This window comes from Bos grunniens, chromosome 4, assembly GCF_055505025.1.
Source record: "Bos grunniens cultivar Pamir isolate PY7600 chromosome 4, Bosgru_T2T1.0, whole genome shotgun sequence".
Classification (NCBI taxonomy): domain Eukaryota; kingdom Metazoa; phylum Chordata; class Mammalia; order Artiodactyla; family Bovidae; genus Bos; species Bos grunniens.
The window spans coordinates 41,278,110-41,295,206 of record NC_141168.1 but is presented as its reverse complement, the minus strand read 5'-3'; the positions used below and the strand labels follow the sequence as shown (position 1 = coordinate 41,295,206).

The 17,097-nt window shown below is 41.5% G+C and overlaps 1 protein-coding gene across 7 annotated transcripts in view; it reads left to right on the top strand.

The window, feature by feature from the left end:
• GLI3 (GLI family zinc finger 3) overlaps positions 1-17,097 on the top strand; it is a 318,882-nt gene that overhangs the window by 214,502 nt on the left and 87,283 nt on the right. For all 7 annotated transcript variants that reach the window (XM_086396029.1, XM_086396032.1, XM_086396027.1 and 4 more), the window contains 2 exons: positions 3,852-3,998; positions 8,890-9,091. In XM_086396029.1, the coding sequence (XP_086252155.1) occupies positions 3,852-3,998; positions 8,890-9,091 (349 nt within the window). The remainder of the gene's footprint in view (positions 1-3,851; positions 3,999-8,889; positions 9,092-17,097) is intronic.

Genomic DNA, 17,097 nt, shown 5'->3' with positions numbered 1-17,097 from the left:
TCTAAAAGAGTGGAAATATGTATATGTATAACAGATTCATTTTGCTGTACATCCAAAACTCACACAGCATTATAAATCAACTATACCCCAAAACAACAACAAAAAAGTTTTTAATGTCCTTTTGGTTCAGAAAGCACATTTCCCATTTCATGAACACATGTACAAACTCACCTGTCTACAATTGATAGAATCTGTGTTAAGGCTCAGAATGGCTTACGCTGTACTGATGACAAGTACAGAACTGTGAGTTCTCTGTAGTAAACCACAAATTGCTGGTGCTCGTGCAGGCGCACATGGACTCTGGCTTACCCAGCAGTGTTTGCCCCTGCACGGCTCATATTCTCCATGCACACACTTCCCAGGGCATGGTGGGGAGAGTAGGTAGAAGCAGCCTGAAATTTCTCAGTAAGGATTAACCTAGTCATACTTCCAGGAGTGGCTGGGCTCCAGCAACAGCTGCTGACTCACTTTTTTTCCCCTTCTGATTCAGTGCAGTGGATATACTTGCATAGTACCCAAGGAAGAAATTTCGCCATTTGGACAAGATACACACTTTAAAAATAAAACTGTAAAAGAGTGAGATCAGAGTTTGTTCTGCTTTGGATTTGGTTTTCCAGTGGGAAAAATGGAGAGTCACCTCCATAGAATACTTGGGACTCCGTGAAAGTGACTCTCAAGAACAGAGGGAAAGAAGGGTAGACAGGTCAGCTGCGATGGGCTTGTAATGATGCCTGGCTTCCAGAAATTTAGTGGGGCCACTGAAGGTGGTACCTCTAATTAAAACATCTTATCATCTGCTTTTCATAGTGTTTGATGATAAGTATAAATAAAACACTTTTTATTACTTCTGCATTTTTCATCCTGCCTTACAGGAGGCCAATTAATACCAAAAATCAAGTCACTCATTTTTGTCTCTTGCGGTCCATGATTTTTGTATATATCTATCTTCATGATGTAGGAAAAGTATGAAATATAAAGAAGAATAAATAAAAGATAATATAAGATATATAAAAGAATATTTTAAAAAGGATGAAATAATACCATTTGTAGCAACATGTTGGACCTAGAGATGATCTACTAATTGAAGTTAGTCAGACAGAGAAAGACAAATATATCACTTATAAGTGGACTCTAAAAAAAAAAGATACAAATTAACTTATTTACAGGCTTCCCAGGTGGCACAGTGATAAAGAATCTGGTTGCCATTGCAGGAGATGGTAGAGATGCAAGTTCGATCCCTGGGCTGGGAAGATCCCCTGGAGGAGGAAATGGCAACCCACTCTAGTGTTCTTGCCTGAAAAATTCCATGGACAGAGCAACCTGGTGGGCTCCAGTCCATGGGGTTGCAGAGTCAGATGAGATTGAGTGCGCACGCATGTGCGTGCGTGCACACACACACACACACACACGCACAACTTATTTACAAAACAGAAATAGACTCATAGACTTAGAAAACAAACATGGTTTGGGAAAGAGGGTAGGAGGGATAAATTAGGAATTTGGTGTTAATGGATACATACTACTATATGTAAAATAGATAAACAATGTACTGTATAGTACAGAGAACTATTAATATATTCTGTATCTTATAATACATATCCTGGGAAAGAATATGAAAAAAAATATGTGTATATATAACTGAATCACTTTACTATATATCTGAAACTAATATAACATTGTAAATCAACTATACTTCAGTAAATAAAAAGTATTTGAACACAAATATAAAGCATACCTAGACCTGTTGTTAGAATGCCAGTGTTTCTACATTTTAATAATACAACTAGCTTTTATTGATCTAATGTTATGTGCTAGGCACTTTTCATGCACCATCGCCTTCACTCCTCCCAGCAACTTCCTGAAGAGGTGGAGCTGGGATCTGCATCTAGATCTTAGTGCCTCTGGAGCCCACCCCCAGAACTGCTATAGTATCCCACAGCTTTGGCACATAAGTTGTCCGGTGGAAACCAATCATTATCCCCCTCTTATAGAGCTGACGCTTGCCAGTAAGTTGCTCCAGATTGATAGGTATATTTCTTCTTGATTTTGAAATGAAAAAAGAAAGAACTTTAAAATTATGGAACACAAAATTGCAGCTTACCACCCAGCCATGTGTTATTAAATTCGGGCTGTGATCCCTTTTCCACTCATGGCCCTGGGTCCTCCAGCTACCGAGAACTGACTCAGACCCTCTGCCAGAAAGCTTAGGGAAGTATTTTAAATATGTCGGGAAGGTCATTGTAGTTACCTAAGTTGTCTGGTGGCTCAGAGGTTAAAGCGTCTGCCTCCAATGAGGGAGACCTGGGTTCGATCCCTGGGTTGGGAAGATCCCCTGGAGAAGGAAATGGTAACCCACTCTAGTATTCTTGCCTGGAGAATCCCATGGATGGAGAAGCCTGGCAGCCTACAGTTCACAGGGTCGCAAAGAGTTGGACACGACTGAGCGACTTCAATTTCACTTTCACTTTTCAAGTTGTCTACTACTGTAAGAAATGTGAAAAAAAAAAAAATGTGAACATACAGTGATTCGATATAGTCAGTCAGTTCAGTTGCACAGTCATGTCCAACTCTTTGAGAGCCCACGGACTGCAGCACACCAGGCTTCCCTGTCCATCACCAACTCCCGGAGCTTGCTCAAATTCATGTCCATCGAGTTGGTGATGCCATCCAATCATCTCATCCTCTGTCGTCCCCTTCTCCTCCTGCCTTCCATCTTTCCCAGCATCAGGGTCTTTTCAAATGAGTCAGTTCTTCGCATCAGGTGGCCAAAGTATTGGAGTTTCAGCTTCAGCATCAGTCCTTCCAATGAGTATTCAGGACTGATTTCCTTTAGGATGGACTGGTTGGATCTCCTTGCAGTCCAAGGGACCCTCAAGAGTCTTCTTCAACACCACAGTTCAAAAGCATCAATTCCTTGGTGCTCAGCTTTCCTTATAGTCCAGCTCTAACATCCATACATGACTACTGGAAAAACCAGAGCTTTGACTAGAAGGACCTTTGTTGGCAAAGTGATGTCTCTGCTTATTAATATGCTGTCTAGGTTGGTTGTAGCATTTCTTCCAAAGAGCAAGCGTCTTTAAATTTCATGGCTGCAGTCACCATCTGCAGTGATTTTGAAAGTGAAGTCACTCAGTCGTGTCCAACTCTTTGTGACCCCATGGACTATAGCCTACCAGATTCCTCCTTCCATGTGATCTTCCAGGCAAGAGTACTGGAGTGGGTTGCCATTTCCTTCTCCAAGTGATTTTGAAGCCCAAGAAAATAGTGTGTCACTGTGTCCATTTGATATAAGACACTTTTATTTTGGGGAGCAAACAGAGGAATGAGTGTACAGATACATGCACATATATGAATTTAATCATTGTTTATTGGAATCTAGATGCTTTAAATGTTGTGCTAGTTTCTGCTGCACAGCAAAATGGACCAGCTATATGTATACATATAGACCTTCTTTTTGGATTTCCTTCCCATTTAGGTCACCACAGAGCACTTAATAGAGTTCCCTGTGCTATACACAGGTAATCATTAGTTATCTATTTTATATGAAGCAGCAGCAGCAGCCGTGTATATATGCCAGTCTTAATGAGTTCTTGAAACTAACCTCAAAAGTTTTATCATATACTTGATTTTTTTTCTGTGCTTTTCCTTCAGTTGTATTTTCTAATCAATGATATCTGGGAAACTTCAGCAAAAGCACAGTTTGAGTTAAAGAAGTTTTCCTAGAACAAACCATGAAAGGAATGGCTCTGTGGGCTGCATGACACATGGATTTTGGCGTATCTCAAGAAAAGCTTCTTGTTGACCTTCTTCCAACTGGTAACCATGCTTTTCTTCTCTCCTCTTCCATCCAGCCCCCCACGCCGGAGTCAGCCCAGCTGAATACTATCATCAGATGGCCCTGTTAGCCGGCCAGCGCAGCCCCTATGCAGACATCATTCCCTCTGCTGCCACCGCCGGCGCAGGGGCCATCCACATGGAGTATCTTCACGCCATGGATAGTAAGTGGCAGGGCTGTCTTCTGTAGCCCCGGGCATGGCCAAGCTAATGCATGAAAGGGAGAGGAAGGTCCTAAGATGAGTTGATCACCTAACTTTCCAAAGCAGAGAAGGAGGCGGCACTGCCAGGATTTGGGGCTCTGGTTTGCTTGGTTTGCCAGGAAATTCCCACAGACTTGGCCATTGAAACTTGCCAATTAGCTCACCTTATGTCAGTGAACTGAAAGAGGCAGGCAATTATAATTTGGCAGACTCAAAAAAACACTAGTCGGCTCTGATTGTCTTGGTAGCAGAATAAGGGAATGTGTTTGATTAGATGAACGTGCTCATGACCAATCATTTCTTGATTTTATAGATTTTATGCTTTAAAAATGAGCTTAAAAAAAGAGACCTATACTTGATTTCATGTTTTTCATGGGCTTATTTTTTTCTTATTTTCCTCCTATGTTTTCTTTTTTTAAAAATGTTATTTTAAGCGACTGTAGGTCTTATTTATTTAATTTATTTTTGGCTACGTTGCGTCTTCATTGCTTTGTGCAGGCTTTCTCTAGTTGTTGCAAACAAGGGCTACTCTTTGTCATTGTGTGCACTCCTGTGTTTTCTTTATGTTAAAAAATTCTGTGTCACTGAGACCTCTTATATAGGAAACAAAAATCATTTCCACATCAGAAAGGGCTACTCTTAGTACCTAGGAGTGGGGGAAACTGGGATCACTGGATGCACTTTAAATGACTTACTTTTGGATCCCTCAAGGCTTATGATGAGTCTTTAGTGCCACTTCTCTAGACTAGAGGTACAGATGAGAACCTGTGATTATCATTTCTCAGAATATCTAAGAGTTTTTATCCTTTAGGTTCACATCCATTTACTAGGTGCCAGGAAGTGAAGCCAAAGTGTCATCCGAGGTATACATAATGCAACCCTTTGAATACGAAGATAATGTGAGTTTGCGTAGGACATATGCTAAAGTTTTGTTTGTTTCTTCTAGTAGCAGTGATTAACTTGTGCTTCTGTATCTAGAGGCTGTTTGGATTCTTCTGTGATGATGAGTGGACCTTGGTCCACTCTCTAGCAGTGGTTAACAGTTCAGCTCTCAGATTTACAATAGACAGAAGACGATTGGTCTACACAGTGTAAAACCTACAGCTCTGGTCCCCTTAATGTCATGAAGTAACTTAGCTGGGTTACCTAGGAACACTGCTTGGATGGGTTTCCACTGGGGAGTTCATTACCTCACCCAAAGTGAAAGAAATATGTTACATCTTCCACAGGGATTTTGTGGTTCTGCTTTGTAGAAGAAAGAGTTTCCATTGCAGATTCATCATGACCACGTTTCAATTAGGGGTTGTTGGGAAAAAAAAAAAAAAGTTGAGTGTTATTATGCAAATCAGTTATTTAAAAATCTGCAAATAAAGAATTAAAATAAGAGAGACTCCTTGGAAGGTCAACCCATATTACCTTCTCTATTTGATGAGAATGTGTTTAGTCAGGCAATGGCGGTTTTTATCTAAATAAAGGATGAAGCTACCCTTTTACTTAGTAAAAACTAATTAAAGGCATTTTAATTTGCCAGAGTATATGGTAAATTGATTGTCATTAAGTAGGAATTTAGATATCCTATTATTCATCACATAAAAAGAAACCTCCTTTTTCTTTGTCAGAATCTTTCATTAGAATAGAGAAACAAAACAATTAACAGAAAGCCAGAGCGGGAAAATCTGTGTTGGAACAATGAGACTGCTCAGGCTTATATCTAGGAGGAAGCAGGGTGATCAGTAGAGACCTGGGCCACTTCTCTTTCAGCTGCTTTGAAATCCTCACCTTGTAGTTTAGCTGTTCCCTTCAACAAGGGATCCCAAATCACTGTCCTAAACGCTGATTACTTTCTTTGCTTAGTTGCTAGGGGATTGGGAAGAGCATAATAAAGGGTTGGAAAGCATTTAAAAAGTACTATATCCCTGCTCTCTGAAGTAGTTGAAATAGCATTTAGCTTAACAAAGAGAATGTTCTTCTGTTTTATTTTTTTTAATCATTTTATTTATTTAAGTGGCTGTGCTGAATCTTAGTTGTGTCATGGCATGTGGCATTTTTTTTTAAGTTGTATCATGCAGGATCTTTAGTTGCCTCATGCAAGCTCTTAGTTGCAGTATGTGGGATCTAGTTCCCTGACAGCAGATCAAACCCAGGCCCCTTGCATTGGGAGCGTGGAGTCTTGTTCACTGGACTCCCAGAGAAGTCCCCTGTTCTTATGTATTAAATATAAAACCTATGAGAATTTTTTCAAGGGAGAAGCGAAATGAGGTTAAATTTCTACATTGGCTCTGCAGTAGTGAAAGCAGAGCCAGCCTGGGATCGAGGGGGTCATTCTACTCCACTGTAACAAATCTTCAGGACTCATCGGTTGGGAGAAAAGCAGCAGTAAACTTTTTGGACGAGCACCTGACTTTTAAATGTGCCAACAGTGGGCTTACCAGGGTTGCAGCCAGCTTTGGGTTAGAGTATTCCTGTGTTGGGCATTAGAATGAACAAGCCTGTTTTATGGCTCTAATTCCACCTTTTGGGATTCTAGTGACTTAAAGATAGGAGAGCAAGTAATCCCTATAAGGAATATCCTAGAGAAATCCTAAATGCTCCTGAAAACCACACTGTATATATGGTGGAAGCTGACTTAAGTAAGTGCCCATCTTGGAGGGGAAAACAGAGGAGATGGACTAACCAGGCCCTAGGGAGCCACGAGCTTCCATGAAAGGCCTTGGCCTCTATCTTCGGACGATGTGAAGGGATATAGGCCCCAGTGTTTCATAGCATCAGATGACCTCCTCATCTAGTTAGTGATTTAAATCAGGGCATCAGCTCTGTCTGAAATGTCCTGCTACTTCTAACTCTGCCAGGGATCATCGAGTCTCATTGAGAATGATTACTGTCAAGGATGATATGGAAGTTGACCAGAAGTCTGGTTTGTCCTTGAAGTCCTTTGGAAGTAGAATGCATTTCCTCACTGAAAAACTTCTTAGATGAGATTATCCTCTCATAGTGAGTAAATATGAAACATTTATGTGTAAAGCTGATGTCATAATAAAAGATGCTGGTTTAGGCAATAAAAGCTGTGAACACAGTGGGACTGCTGTTTCTGTACTCACATGGCCTAAATCATGTGGGTCATGAAACTTCTAAATGAAGAAATTCAATTTTCAGTGTGCCTGAAAGAAGTATTTGAGTAGGGACCACATTTGTCATTCAAATTGGTTTACCAGTTTTATATTCATGGATGGTACTAAGTTCCAGTTTATGATTTATTTTTTATTAGCTATAAAGTATGTCTATTTATCATTATAATAATGTCTGTAAGTCTTTCATAGTCATCTATTGCATTTCATTAAATTATCTTAAATCATTTTGGATTGTTATCTTGTGTCAAAGTTCACCTCTGATGAAGAAAATATTCCCAATTAGTTTTCTATAGACCAGGTACCCAGACATTTTTCTATAAAGAAGTCTTACCCTCTACTACCGTTTTCTGTGTACCCCCAAATTGCCATGTCCCTGTAAGCAGATGTACCCATTCTTTGAAACAGAAACCCTCCATTCTTTCTCAAAAGTAATTATATTTGATTTGCCTCTTACCTAGTAGGATTATATTCTCATTCTATTCTCATTAAGTCATTAAACTTAGTTTGCTCACTCTGTAATGTAAATGTGACCTTAGAAAAGGCAGGAGTGGGCTTGTGGGCCACATTTATAGTTATGCTCTGAAATCTAGATCTCTTAACATCTACCAAATTGCAGGCAAATGGGCATTTAATTTTTCACTCTCTGTGTAACAAGCATTGTATTAAGTTGACAGGCATTTCAGCGTGAGTTACTAACCTCTAGAACAGAGCTTCATCCGTGGAACCTTCTTGAAGTCTCAAAACTCTAATAAATGCATAGAATTAATTGATTGATTAATTGATCAATCCAATAACCAGAGAATTAAAATTGACTCATGTTATCTTATTATAATGCTTAGAGGGTCCCTCCCAACCTGCCCTTGGAGAATGGGTAAACAAACCATAGTCCCAAGCTTTTAAATGTTTCTTGGGACTTAGGCTGTTAGATAATGGGGAATTTAAGGCAGGGTCCTTCCGTTTCGGCACTACCAGGACTAGATGATTCTTCATGATGAGGGCCTGCCCTGCACATCCCTGGGTGTACAGTAGCTTCCCTACCCTCTCGATGTTTCTAGCACCCCCTGAGTTATGATAACCCAAATATCTCCAGATGTTGTCACATGTCCCCTGGGGGCAAAATCTATTCCCACCCCTCCATCGAGAACCATTAATTTAGGATAATGTATTTATCAGTTTTTTCAGTAAAGCCATAAATAGTCCGTGATCAGATAGCTACAGAAATCATGGGGAAATGAAGGCATAACTAAGCTGGATTTTTTTTTTTTATCTTAGGATACTTTAATTCATTTTTCCCCTTTGGCTCATTGCTTTAAAGCCATGTGTGTTGGGAGTTGGGAGGATGGGTGCGATGTGACTGTGGGAACCACTGTCTTTGTCGCTTGTGGTGAATTAATGATGAGAATATCTAAGCAGCCGTCAGATTCATAAATCAGTGGAAATGAGAGGGATAACACATAAAAGTCTTTCCCTTTTGTTTAGCAATTTATCATTTTGCCTGCACATTAATAAACAAAGCTCCCCTGAGGTAAGTCCCTGGAAGATAAATATTTCTCCCTAATTCCCTCAATTGTAGCCAGTAGAACACAAGCGGGAAAAGAAAGGTACTTGTCACCACTGGTCGCTGGCTTCTTATCCTCCAGTTCTTGCATGTGGGGTAACAGGAATAGATAACAGGTACCAAGTCCAGCCACAGGTAATCAGATTCTGTTTTGTTTATATAACAGGCACCAGATTCCCCAGCCCTAGGCTGTCAGCCCGGCCGAGCCGAAAACGTACACTGTCCATATCGCCACTGTCCGATCATAGCTTTGACCTTCAGACCATGATAAGGACATCTCCCAACTCCTTGGTCACGATTCTCAATAATTCCCGCAGCAGCTCTTCAGCAAGTGGCTCCTATGGCCACTTATCTGCAAGTGCAATCAGGTATGTATTTTCCTTAAATCCATGATACATTTCTTTAATAAAACACCACTGCTTGCCTGCACCTGTGTTTGGGGTACTGACTGCCTACAAGGTAGAATTATAACAGGACACTGGGACTGACCTGAGATGGGGATCCAGGTTAAATTTCACTACAGTGGGTTCCAGAGCCAATTATTGTGCCGAAAATACTTATTTTGCAGATGTTAGTTAGCAGCTCTTAAAAAGAAATAGTAGTTCTTTGGGAATGAAGAAATCCACTCCATAGAGACAGTGAGAATGGGGATCTTTTTTCCCCTTACTAGTTATAGTTCCCGAGAGGAAAAACTGACTTCATACCTGGTTTGGGGAAAATTGCAAAGACAGGACACAAATCAAAAGACCAGATGTGAGTCTTGTCTCACAGGGTAAAGGTGTGTTTTGAGAGGAAGAAAGGAAAAGGGACATCAGGGTGGATTTTTTTTGACCATATTGAGTGGCGTGCGCGATCTTAGTTCCCCAAACAGTAATTGAACCTGTGCCCCCTGCAGTGGGAGTTCAGAGTCTTAGCCGCTGGACCACCAGGGAAGTCCTGACAGCAGGGCTTTTGCCGGATGGCTTTTGCATCCACTCTTCGGTAGTGAGTCTTGGCGGTGATTTCCGGGAGGTCTGGAGCCCCGTAGGCTGCCTGCGTAGATGGGGTGAGTCTCCGTCACCCTTGGGTTTGCACATCGTGTCCTTCTTACCATGAGCCTGTGGAGACCATCGTTTTGTACTTCTGGGCCTTAGGGGAGGTGTTTAACTTTCCAGTGACTGTTGATTGTTGGGTTTTGGAATACCAAGGCTTTTTTTTTTGTCATTCTGTTTTTAAATAAATCTCTTTCAAACTTCAAAAAGCAGGGTTTTTAGTCTAAAGGAATTGATGCGACTTCCATGATGGATATACTATTAGGAAAACTCTAACAGTCCAGAAAAATGTTGCAGTAGTCACATACAATATATACTAGAAATGATGAATACCATTATTTTTTCTGTAAGTTTCCATTACAGTTTTAATTCTTTGCTAGTTCAGTTATCAGCAGTCTCCTTTGGCAGGCATATTCAGTTCAGTTCAGTTCCTGTTGTGTCTGACTCTTTGCCACCCCATGGACTGCAGCATACCAGGCTTCCCTATTCATCACCAGCTTCCAGAGCTTGCTGAAACTCATGTCCATCGAGTCGGTGATGCCATCCAACCATCTCATCCTCTGTTGTCCCCTTCTCCTGCCTTCAGTCTTTCCCAGCATCAGGGTCTTTTCCATTGAGTCAGTTCTTCGCATCAGGTGACCAAAGTATTGGAGTTTCAGCTTCAGCATCAAGTGTTCAAATATTATAAATCTCCATTTTGATATGATGTCATTTTTCTTCTGTATCTGTTCTTTTAATATTGTCAAGAAAGTATGGAAACATGGAACAGAACAAATAACTGTTTACATGATAGACTTGTGGTGCTGGAGAACTCCTGAGAGTCTTTTGAACAGCACAGAGATCAAACCAGTCAATCCTAAAGAAAATCAACCCTGAATATTCATTGGAAGGATTGATGCTGACGCTGAAGCTGCAGTATTTCGGTCACCTGATGTGAAGAGACAACTCACTGGAAAAGACCTTGATGCTGGGAAAGATTGAAGGCAGGAGGAGAAGGGGGAGACAGAGGATGAGATGGTTAGATAGCATCACTGACTTCTATGGATGTGAGTTTGAGCAGACTCTGGGAAATGGTGAAGGACAGGGAAGCCTGACAGGGAAGTGCTGCAGTCCATGCGGTGGCAAAGAGTCTGATTTGACTGAGTGACTGAATTACAACAACATGATAGCAATTGGTACCTACAGAGGGGTCCTGGGGTAGTTTCAGTATTAGCTGATGTGGTCTTAAGATACGCTTTAAAGTCAGGCAGAACTGTAGTCAGATTCCAGCTTTGCCATCAGCTGTGCAAACCATACTCGCCTGTCGGCTTGGAAGTTCCGTCTTCACATTTGTAAACTACAGACAAGATTCCCGCTATAGAGGAAAGGGGTAACTTTTATTAAAGCTGGTGCGGATGGTCAGTACCTGGATGTAGACTGCTGTCTAAGGGCAGAACCTCAGGAGAACTGGCCTTGATGATCCATCCAGATGAGCCACCAGGGCCTGGCCATGCTATGCTGTAATCACCCCAGTTTGGCTCTGAGGAGTGTGCCCATCTCCAACCATGGCCCGGCTGCTCTGCACTCCTGGCAAATTTCTCTGGGATCATAGATTGCTACTGACCATATCTCAGTCTGCTGAAATCATATCGTTATTATGTGACTTGCCTAGAACTCATAGCATCAAAGTGGTGGAAATGGGGCACACAGTGAAATTCACAGGAATGATATTTATTTCTTCATTTGAGTTTTCATTTCGTCTTTGTTTTTCTTCCCTTGTGCTCTCTGTCCAGCTACTGTGACTTTATAAGGCCTCTGAAGGATTTAGATTAGAAAATGGTGCCAGATGGTCGTGATGCTGTCTTTAATTTGTACCCCGCATCTTCACCAGCTTCTTAATCTCCTCCCCTTCTCCAGATAATTTAGTATCAGTCCTTAAGAAACTGCCAGTATCCTGACTTGGAATGGTTGTTTTCCCCTGCCACCAAGGGGCTACAACAGACCTGATTATTCTCATTGAAGCTGGAAGCAGAGACCCTAATTCAGTCCCCAAGAGACCTGTTTGCAGTCAAATGGCTAGGGCCATCAGGCTCTCAGGTCACCCTTGCCTCGGCTCCTCGCCAGTCCCTCTTCACTCTTGCAGCCTGACCTCTCGTTCTTCAGTACACAGACACTGTGTGTTAGGATAAGGCATAGCTTTGGATGCGTATAAAGTAATACAGATAGCCCAAGATGAGGTCGCCTTGCCATAACAATACATTTATTAGAAGAATTACGATCGGCACCACCTGCCAGGCTTTGAGCTGGAATAACCTTAGTGCTTCGCTAGCCCTGTTCCAAGTTTCACTTTGCGAAATCTGAAGACTGACTGGAGGACTCCTCAGTAAGTGGGAGGACTGGTGGATGACAGGGAAGGAAGCTGCATGAAGAAATGTACACAGGGTAACTTTCTCAGAAGGGAAAGATGCAGAAGCGAGGGTGAATTTAGCATTCATCTCATCTCTGCTTTGTACCCAGGGGTGTGGTTGGTGTGAGATGCTCTCACTGATTTCATCTCATGGCAGTTTTGGAAAGCATAGTGTTACTCTTGTTTTACGCATAAGCACAGAGGGTCTTTGTGAGAGGCCCAGCCGTCCACTCATTTGCTTTTTAATTTGCACCAGACACATTTGACTTTTACATTTGACTTGTGCATGTTTTCTAATCATAACCTCCTTCTCATGTGGACAGTGCATATAGTAATGGTGTCAGTTCAGTTTCTAAAGATATTTTTCAATGTGTGAAGACACATGTTCGGTTTTCTAACAAGTGTCCTTCACATGCATGTTCCAGTTCCAGCGCTCTTCTCCAAGAGGCTGATAATAGCATGGACCTCTGTTTAAAATCCCCTACTGACTTGCTCATCTGGTACTTTGCCATATGTCTCCCTCCACCAAGACACAAAGGCCAGAAGGTCTAGGACTGTGATGCCTTGTTCATGGCCACACTCCCCACACCATTCCATCTGTGCCCTGTCACCTTGACAGCACTCCACACATATTTCTGGAGTGAGTGAATGAAGGAGCTCTTTAATGAGCCGTTAGAATTCTAATCACCCTCCTTATTAAAAGGAACTTTCTGTGTGGTGGATGAATGATTTTTGTTGTCAGAAGGTTATAGTCTGTATGAATAGTAATGTATCCATAAGTTGATAGATATATAGAAATGCAGAGGGATGAATACAAAATAAAGGGCTACAAAAGCAAATGTTCATCTTCAGTTTGTATATGGTTCTTGCATGTGTGCCTGCTAAGTCGCTTTAGTTGTGTCTGACTCTTTGCGACCCTATGGACTGTAGCCTACCATGCTCCTCGGTCCATGGGATTCTCCAGGCAAGAATACTGGCGTGGGTTGCCTTGCCCTTCTCCAGGGGATCTTCCCCACTCAGGGATCAAACTCAAGTCTCTTATGTCTCCTGGATTGGCAGGCAGTTTCTTTACAGTGGTGCCACCTGAGAAGCCCATTTGATTCTTATGTTGATGTATTTACTTAATAATTTAGACTGCCATAAAAATTCCATATAGACCACATATTTAATCATAAAAACCCATCTACATGTTAAGAAATTGTTCCTGATTATATCTGACTTATTGAGACATATTGTCCAAATGTACATCACAAGTATTTTTTGTACCATAACTAAGACAATCATTTAAAAGAATAACTCTATGCACTTGGAAAGGATGTTGTGAAATACTGTCTCAGAAAGTTTTAAATTCACCATCACCCTGAGAAATGCCATCCAAGACTTGATGAGTCACATTTATCCAATACAGTCTGTATCCTCTGTATGGGGAAGGCCAATTTTTATCCAGTTAATAGTGTTAAATTAGAAATAGTTTGACCTCTGCTAATACCTTCCCCTAGAAATAGAGGAAAGATTATTTCAACTGACTCTCATCTTCCATTTTCTAGGAAACCTAAATGAAATGAAGAAGTGAGTAATCCATTCATTTCTAACCCACCAGTTACAGCTTTCTCTCACTTTGGGTTTAATGGCAAAAATGAAGATGTCTTCATATCCTTAGCAGTTTCAGGTCTGGCTCAGCTAGGACAGACATCTCGGTGAAAATGAGAGTTGAGTGCCCAGAAGTGCAGCCTCACAAATGAGGGTGTGTTTTCTGTGGCCAGTACTGACCAGCTCTGCCTGGTGACCAGAGAACGGAAGCATCAGCCCTGCTGGAGGCCCCTGGAGTAAGGGTGCAGTTGGCAGGTCCAGTGCCGTTTCCTGAGCAGAGTAGGAACCAGTTCAACTTTCACAGCAGCTTGATACTGCTTTGTTACCTGCTATGAGTCAACTAATTTGTGTCTGAGAAACAGCTCGAAATGACTTGGGTGGGAAACACTGAAGAATAGAAGAATGAATCCAGAGCCAAATAACCAAAGTCCTTAAAACTCTGATTGCATCTTCTAAAAATTATGAGACAACCTTGTCTTCCCCCAGAATCAGTGGAAATAATAAATCCTGGCTAAAAAGGATACTTTTCATTTATTCCCAGATGTGACCATTGGTTTTAGGTAGTACTTCATTTAATCTACTACTCACTTATCCCCCAAATATTTTACTGCAGTTTCAACTGTGTGCTGGTCACTGTGCTGGGCATCAGGGCTGCACAGATGAATGAGAGACATGATTCCTGTCCTCATGGAACTCATGGAAGGGAAAGGCTTCCAGTCAGATACGAAGTTAGGATGTTTGGAGACTACCAGCAGCCCAGGTAGCAGATGAGGCAAAGCACAAGGTTGGAGGTGGGCAGGACCAGGTGGTGTACAGTGTGGTCTACTGATCCAAGGCCTGTAGGAAGGCTTTGGGCCCCAGCGAGGGTGTGTTGTTTTAGAGACCAGGGAGCTCAGGGAGGTTTGTGAACTGGATCCAAGGCACTTAGCTACTTACTTGGCCATACCTGCCAGGTCTAACTGTGGATCTCCTTTTCTGTTTCCCTTCTTTCTCTTAAAAATCCTCCAGTGGGACACATGACTAAAGGGATTGGTAGGAAGTGCTATTTATAATAGGAATATAATCATGTCTGGTGATGCTTTTAAAAAATGGATGATGTTTTTCTAACTGTGTCTGCATGACTGGCCAGTTACATAATTTGGGTTGTTGTTGTTGTGCTTGTGTGCAGTCATGTCTGACTCTTTGTGACCATTTACCATTAACTTCATGGTAAATGAAGTTAATTTACCATGTTACTTTCAAGTATACAGCAAACTCATTCAGTTATATAGATGCATGTGTGTGCATATGTATTCTTTTTCATATATTTTTCCATTATGGATTATTATAAGATATTGAGTATAGGTCACTGTGCTATATATTAAGTACTTATTATTTATCCATTTTATATATAGTAGTATGCATATATTAATCCCAAGCCTTCTAGTTTATTCCTTTCAGCCTTGCTATCCCCTTTGGTAACCATTACTTTGTTTTCTTTGTCTATGATTCTGTTTCTTTTTTTGTAAATAAGTTCATTTGTGTGTTTTTAGATTCCACATTTAAAAGATATCATGTGATATTTGTCTTTCTCTATCTGCCTTACTTCACTTGGCACGATTGTCTATGTGAATCCATCCATGTTGCCGCAAACAGCATTGTTTCATTCTTTTATGGCTGAGGAATATTCCATTGTGTATATATACCACATCTTTATCCATTCCTCTGTCAGTGGACGTTTAGACTGCAGCATGAAGTTTCCTAATCCCAGTGCCCAACCTGAAGAAATGCATTATAAAAGCATCACATGAGTTTCTTCTAAGTATCTTTTAAAAATTCATATCTGAACAGAACTGACCAAATTAGGGCAGTTGCAAAAATGTGTTTATAGGTTGCTAGCATTGATTTTACTTTAAAAATATTTCCTAATAATCTATAGCTGCTGCATATTCTTCATTCCTCCTCACTTTGGGTAAGAGAGGGTGCCTTTGTGACTCGGGCTTTCCTGTGACCACCCGCGTCAGGACTCTGCAGTGGTTCTCACATCAACCTCAGGCCAGCCCAGCTCCAAGCTGAGTTCTCCAGGTCAGGGAGGGGTTCTAGAGATGAATCTGGAAACTGATGATGAGCCTTTCTATTGAAGCCAATGTAGATAAAATGCATGGAGTATTAATCACTCTGTCCCGGGCAACCCCCTACACCCTGACCCCACATTCACACAGAGGACCTGTGGTATGGAGACTCAATGGAAGGAGATGTTCCATGCAGCTCTAAGGAAAGCTTACGTGTTTTTTTTAGGGAATGGGTAGATGCCATGTGGACTCAAGTCATTAAACAATAAGATAGAAACTTTGACCTGTAAGCATGACATGGCTGGGTGATCCAACCTCTTGCCATCTTTCTTATAGTTCCAAGTCTTTAAAATTCACTTTTACTTAGAAACAGGTCTTTTCAATATTGTAATCAGCTCTATTTACTCTCCTAGTATAAAAGACTACAGCAGGACACATCCCCTAGTGTGTGTTAATCACTCAGTCATGTCCCACTCTTTGTGACCCCATGGACTGTAGCCCACCAGGATCCTCTGCCCATGGAATTCTCCTGGCAAGAATACTGGAGTGGGTTGCCATTCCCTTCTCCAGGGGATTGTCTTGACCCAGAGATTGAACCTGGGTTTCCTGCATTGCAGGCAGATTCTTTACCATCGGAGCCATTCAGCTTTATTCATTGTACTATTATTAATTTATCCAGCCCATCCCTATCCTCTTCAGTTCAGTTCAGTCACTCAGTCTTGTCTGGCTCTTTGCAACCCTATGGACTGCAGCATGCCAGACTTCCCTGTCCATCACCAACTCCTGGAGCTTGCTCAAACTCATGTCCATAGAGTTACTGATGCTATCCAACCATCTCATCCTCTGTCGTCCCCTTCTCCTCCCGCCTTCAATCTTTTCCAGCATCAGGGTCTTTTTCAGTTAGTCAGTTCTTCGTATCAGGTGGCCATATTATTAGAGCTTCAGCTTCAGCATCAGTCCTTCCAATGAACATTCTGGACTGATTTCCTTTAGGATTGACGGATTTGATCTCCTTGCAGTCCAAGGGCCTCTCAAGAGTCTTCTCTAACACCACAGTTCAAAAACATCAATTCTTCGGCGCTCAGCTTTCTTTATAGTCCAGCTCTCACATACATACATGACTACTGGAAAAACCATAGCTTTGACTAGACAGACCTTTGTCTGCAAATAACGTCTTTGCTTTGTAATATGCTGTCTAGGTTGGTCATAACTTTCCTTCCAAGGAGTAACTGTCTTTTAATTTCATGGCTGCAGTCACCATCTGCAGTGATTTTGGAACCCCCCCAAATAGAGTCTGTCATTGTTTCCATTGTTTC